Source organism: Grammomys surdaster, unplaced genomic scaffold, assembly GCF_004785775.1.
Source record: "Grammomys surdaster isolate TR1022 unplaced genomic scaffold, NIH_TR_1.0 126285, whole genome shotgun sequence".
Lineage (NCBI taxonomy): Eukaryota > Metazoa > Chordata > Mammalia > Rodentia > Muridae > Grammomys > Grammomys surdaster.
In genome coordinates, this window is record NW_021621085.1 from 50,881 (window position 1) to 57,667 (window position 6,787).

Below are 6,787 nucleotides of genomic sequence, written 5' to 3' on the forward strand. Positions count from 1 at the left end.
CACACACACACACACACACACACACACACACACACACACACACACACGATAGCACCTGGCAACATGTGACATTCTCAGATAGAGAGACAAACCAAAGAAATTTCCTCTGTAATTCTAACCTGCTAGGTAGAAGGTGATAGTGTCCCTTCAAATTCCTTTACTGCATACAAGACTTTAAGGAACTATGGGCTACCCTATGACTGGAACTGCCAGTCTGTGCTTAACAGGAAAGCCTAACCTCCCTTTTGGTACTTTCTGAGGCATCCTCTCCCCATCCCTGAAGCTGACTTTTCTCTCCTCAGCCAGCATTAGTCTGTCCTTTGCTCCCCTAAATCTTCTCCTCTGAAGAGTTTTCCAGAGCAAGCTGCTGATGTGTTGTATTATGGAAAAGCCAGGACTGTGAGAGTTCAGTGGCTTCCATGGTTCCCTCTTTCCAGTTTGAGTTCCTATGTCCCCCTTGCACCTGCCTCCTTCTGGTTCTTGAATCAGTGTTTGGTATCTTGTGTTCACCTTCTGGGTTGGGATGCCAAGCCTGGGACTTACAAACTGCTTGGTGGTGTGTCACACACGACACTCCAGGCATTTTCCTTTTCTAATTTGTTATGTTTCTTTTCTTGTCTAGTGATACCTGGAAAGGTGATATGCTCTTCAGAAGCCCTCTACAAGAAACTATTCTCAACACATGAAGGCTATGAGCAGTTACTCCAGAAAGAGTTGAACTCACTTTGTAAAGGAACGCTGGTCATCTCTAAGAGCTGGGCTTTGGATCTGGGCTTGCAAAAGAAGCAGGAAGTCATCTTGGATGTGCTTCATATTTCCCAGGACAGTCTCCTGACCCTGCACGGCTTTGTCCGGGGAGATGAGGACCTGGAGGACAACAGCACTCTTCTGAGTGAACTAGGCGCTGAGTTAAAGGGCTGTTATAAACAAACTGCTCTAACATTAAAGCAGACGTTGGTAAACCGCGGTGGTTACACTGGGAAAATAGGTATCATAGTAAAGATAACGTACTTGGGTCATAAGGCAGTGTGTCTTTATGATTCAAGCTCAGAAATCCGTTACCCCAGAAACTATTATCTCACAAGCAAGGCAGTAAGGGACATAGAGAAAGCTCTTGCTAAGATCTTGGGAGGTCGTGAGTCTTTCTACAGTTTTCCCAGGAAAAACTGTAGTGATTATGTTATCTCTGCGTTTTTAAAGACACGCAGTTATGTAGTCTACTTTTCAAGAAATGTCTTATCTCGTGTTCGAACCTGGCTTGACATAAATCAGTGTAGTACGACACAATGATATTTCACAGTATGTATGTGATAATGTTCTCGAATTCTATAAAAATATGGAAAATGCAACATAGAGCTTCAGGGAAATAGAAACCACGTTCTGGAAAAGGGATTGGAGATGGGAATGACAAAGCATAGCATTAATAATGTGTCCTTGAGCCATGCAAGTGGCCCATGCCTTTGATTCCAGCACCTGGAGGGAGGCAGCTCATCCTGGTCTATGGAAAGAGTTCCAGCACAGCCAGAGCTATGCAGTGAGAGCTGCTCTCAAAAGTTATTAATTAATTAGCTAATTCATTAATTAATACATGTCTCTCCTTATCTGCATAACCACTCCTTCTCACTGATGAGATGCATGGTGCCTTCAATGTATCTATGGGAGACACTCTTCCTATAGAAACCAGTGAAAAATATGTTGAAATATGTGGCATGATACGGAAAAAGTTTTGTCATGAGGTTGCTATCCAGCCTTGTGTGTTATTGCTGTTAGATGCTTGATTTGTATGTGACAACCTGAGGAAAGATTTCCCACATGTACAAAATCACAGAAGCAAAGGACACAGTATGGGGAGATTAAATGCTGACTGCTCACAACATCATATAAGAGATTTCCAGAAAGGTCAAAGAGACATGGAAGCTGACTGCAGTTATTTTCTGTGGGGAGAGTACATTTTTTCTTAAAGGTAAACATTGTATCTCTCAGCTGTCAGACAGTCCACAGGTCTTACAACATGCTAGCAGTCTCTATGGGGCTAGAGCATGAGGTCTATTTTTCTATTTGTATGACCATTTCCTATGAAGTATTGATAACAGCATTTTAAGATGTCGATATTGCTCATTTAGAGTTTGATGTGTTGCATTTTTCACATTCTTATCATCGTGTTGCTTGTGCTGTAGATAACCCTGTAAAGGTATTTACAGCATTGCGTTTACATGCGAGTATTACGAGTTAATTGAACTGTTGGTATTTCTTTCATAAAGGAAGAAAACGTCTTCATTGTACATCTATGATTGTGACGGATAAAATTTCCCAACATTTGGCCCTTAGCGGCTGTTCTATATGCAGTGGTAACCTGTTGTGACTTTTGATGGAGCTCATCAGAAGACTGGTTGCCCTTCACGCGAGTTCTGATGATGGGGGCTGTGAGCTGAATGCTCACAGACGCCAATCATCTTTAGCCATGTTCTGCTCTGATCTATTTCTTTATCAGTAAGATTTATTTTAAAAATCTATGTCATTTTTCATCTACTCTGTTCTCAAATCTGTGTCTTTATGAATACAATTGTATCTTTCTACGAAGAAGCTTCATTGTTCAATCTGAGAAGTTAACAAAATTTCAATGCCAAACAAATGTTCTGCGATTTTAATATGTTAAATAAATAATCTTTACAAAATAAAAAATCTTTACAAAACATCATCAAATTTTCTTAAATAATTCTTATTGCTTTTGAAGACCAGTGAAGGAAGAAGACACATTGTCATAGCTGCATGAGCACTTTGGGACACCTGTCACAGTAGCTAGACTAGAGGATGCCCTACGATTATTCATCCACACAAGTGCCACTGGGGTGAGACACATTAGAACACTTGAAGATGGAGTTGACATCACTGTGAAGTCATGAGAGTAGGCAGGGTTCATCACGGATGACCTAGGAAGTTGTTGCACCTCAAGGCTACAGGCACTCACGGGAGGATCATTGTCAGAGAGTTCACAAGAGCAGCTAATGACAGCCTCTTTGGGTGACAAGCCAGGAGCTGGATTGATATAGGAAATTAAGAAGGAACCCAAGTAAAGGATGACTGTAACACTTTATGGCAGGGACGTAGACAGGGGTTTGGATCAGGAAAGGACAGCGGAGTTCTAGTAATAACATGGCTGGCTGGAGGTAAAGGTTTCAGGTCAACTGGACAAACCTCAGGGAGACAGTGAGGTGATGGCCCAGTGGATGGAGGCATCTGCCACCCTGCCTGACGATCTCCAGCCCCAGGGATCTTGGTGCAGGAGAGAGAAAATTGACTGAAGCAAGTTGTCTTCTGACCTCCACATGGTGTTGTAGCCCATGAACACACAACTCCACAGCTACACACAGATACATTTACACACTGCTAACTTTTTTTATAATGCTACATTATAGGGCCTAAAGCAAGTGTCCCACAGAGGTTTCACCTATCTGACTAGAAGAATTTAATGCACAGAAATCTTTTTCAGAGGCATGTTTGTGTAATCCCTGGATTGCCAGGCATCCTGGGGAATTCTAAGCTTCCTTGTGCAGCTAGGAGCTGGAATGCTGCTGACTGTGCCAGGTCCTTGGCCACTCTGATTTCTGCCTTTTACCATTAGCAGAGTGTGTCTGCAGGGTTTCCATATGTTTATCCTGGGTTTTGCCAATATAATGAACTGAAGCATTTCCAGCAAAATTTAAAACAAGCATTTATTAAGTATTAAATACTGCTCAAGACTACTGAGAGGAACTCACAGCCTTGCTTTACAGAATCTTCTGAGAGGAAAGTAGACAAAAGGTCTTGACTTCTGATTTCATCCACTGGGCTGCGCTGAGGAAAACCAGGACTAATGATCTGGCATGAAACGCAAAAGGGAAGCCCTCATATTTGTGTTGGGGTACATTATGTGGAGATATGTCTTTCTATATTCAATCTTTAAGGGATAAACCAGCAGTGAACTAAGTACTAGCTAGAGAGCTGAGTACTAGCAGGATCTTGGTATTCTTCGTTCTGTGGCCCATCAGAGGTCTTATATTTTGTAAAGATTCCTACTCCGTCACTTGTCTATTGGCTGTAATAAAAAACTGACAGAGCTGAGGGCCAATAGCTGGGCAGGAAGTGGAGGGCAGAACTTCCTGGAGAGAGACTCCAGAAGAAGAAAGCAAAGGCACCAAATATGCCTGGGGACTCGAGAAGAAAGAAGCTCCTGAACAGGATCAGAGAGGTAGAGCTGGCCACACAGTGGAAGGTAATGCCATGATTAATCAGGATAAACTAGAAAGTGGTCTGGGAATCTACCCAGGTCTAGACTTAAGCATTAAAATACTCCAAAGCCTCTGTGTCATAATTTGTGTCACTGGTGGGTCGGAAAGTCCTGCTATCTAACTGAAATCACACGGGGGCCACTTTAGGAGGAAGAAACTGACCAGTTTGAGAGGAACAACATCCTAGGGTCCCGGAGACTAAGAAAACAGAAAAGAAACCCAGAAAATAATCGTGAGGCCTTAGCAATGTCATGAATGTATGTGAATTTTACCACATCCTTCCTGCAAGCACTCCTGTACTTAGTCACCATCTGTGGAGGCTGTCAGGAAAGGACAAGGAGGCCAGCCTGTGGTATAGTCTCCACCAAAATGCTCACATGAGTTCCTTCTATATTTCATGGCCCAGACTCCCTGCTGTGGAAACCCTGGGGAAGGAGCACAGATTCAAGTGGATCTAGGGGAAGGAGAGTAAGAGTGAAGCTTTCATGAGGATCTCACCTCCTGAGCTCAGAGTTGAGAACTAACCACTGTAACCCCTGATACTTCCAGATCCTCATCTGTTGTGTGTGCCTACTGCATGCACACTTATTACACATGGTTAACATGGTTGACAGCGGTGTCAGTATATGTATTCTAGTTCAAAACCTGTTTTTCCATTGTTCCAAACTTTCCATTTCAGTAGATTTTCATACCACCATAGTCATTTTTCTTTAAAATTCTTCTTTTCCAGATTGTACAGTGTTGAAAGAAAAAGACTGTCAACCTAGAATTCAATAAACACACACACACACTTCACCTAGTGGATAGAAAAGAATGGTGTCCTTTTCTGGTGAAACAAAGGCTTTGTCACCAAGACACCTTTGTCACATGAAATGTTAAAGGCTGATGGAAATTTGAACCAGAGTGACACTTAGAGTCACATGAATAAAGCCTATACTACAGGAGCAATTATGTGAATATTAAAAGGTAATTCATCTTTCTCAGTGTTCAAAAATTACTGAAAAGATAAAGATACAACTATACTATGGTGCTTATAAAATGTAGAAATAAAAAAAATGTGGTAATTACAGGGGACTGGAAAGATGGCTCAGAGCACTGTCTTGACTCAGAGCACAGTCTTATAGAGGACCTGGCTTTGACTCCCAGCACCCACAGGTGGGTCAAAGGCCCTGGTAACTCCAGTTCTCTGCCTCTGGCCTTGGTGAACACCTGAGAGGTGCCGGTTTCCTTGGAGTGATGTTTTTGAGCACTGTCTGAGCACTGTGTAAAGACTATTCTTGTACTATTCAAATGCTAATTTCCATGGTGGCAGAGATCTGATTACAGCTGGACTTTGGTATTGTAATTATTATGAAGCATATGCAGTCTTCTTCTTCTTTTTTTTTTCCTCTTTCCGTTTTTTTTTCCCCCTTCCTTTCCAGTCCTGCTCGCTCCAGCCCAAAGATGTATTTATTTACTATATATAAGTACACTGTACACTGTATCTGTCTTCAGACACCCATCAGATGTCATTACAGATGATTATTGTGAGCCACCATGTAGTTGCTGGGATTTGAACTCAGGACCTCCAGAAGAGCAGTCAGTGCTCTTAACCACTGAGCCATCTCTCTAGCCTTAATCTTAGCATTTTGTAAACTTTGTTCTCCATCACCTCCTGATTAGATGTCTTTACTGCGGGCTTCTCCAGCATCCAGTTAGCATCTCAAAGTGACACAGCAGGAGCCTAGGTAAAGCCTCTGCAGGGAGTTGTTCTCCCTATATTGGGAGAAAAGGGGAGGAGGACTTATCTATCCGTGCGGTGCCCTTTGTTCTCAGTACTTGGAAGACTCTCAGAGCAAGTATTCACATGGAAAAAAAAAACCTGACTGCAGGTCTGCACATTAATCAGATGATAAATCGAATAAGGTTATAACAGAGAATGCCTACCTGCATTTGCACTAGGAACAATGATCTGGCTTAACGTTGACCATTTGTTACTATGTTGCAGGGTCATGGAAACGTTTTAGATTATAACTAAGCCAGCCTTGAAGTTTTGACAAACTCAGTCGATATCTTATATCCTGGTTTTGCACCTGGGGTCTTTAGGACATCCAGTTAATGGTTTCTGTATCCCCTTGGAATGTGCCCTAAGTTTTAGAAGTCTGCTGTTATTTCTGAAGCAATGAAGCAGTCCTGTTATAAAGTTTCTGTGAGTTTTGCTATTTGGAATCAATGGTAACTCTTGCATGCTAGATGTTTCTGCAGAATGAAACGCTCTTTGTCTTTGCATACTGTCTGAGTCTGAGGTCTTCCTTCAGCAATTTTCAGACCCTTACAGTGAGATGTAGAGCAGGCTAGTGTTGTCTGGTTAGAATAACTGAGAATCTGCCCAGCTACAGTGGCCAAAGCTTATAATAAATACAATAAGTCTCTGTGTCTTTATTCAGAGTAAGGGTGGGCATAAATAGTTATAGTTACACACAAAGGCACATACATACATGCATACACAATTTAAAAATAAATGCTTCAGGTTTTGTGAT

At 42.0% G+C, this 6,787-nt stretch overlaps 1 protein-coding gene across 1 annotated transcript in view; it reads left to right on the forward strand.

Moving 5' to 3' along the window:
• LOC114614014 (schlafen family member 12-like) overlaps positions 1–2,577 on the forward strand; it is a 30,220-nt gene extending 27,643 nt beyond the window's left edge. Inside the window, exon 4 of the mRNA XM_028759466.1 lies at positions 623–2,577. Coding sequence (XP_028615299.1) covers positions 623–1,290 — 668 coding nt within the window. The 3' untranslated portion in view covers positions 1,291–2,577. The remainder of the gene's footprint in view (positions 1–622) is intronic.
• Positions 2,578–6,787: the final 4,210 nt, after the last annotated feature.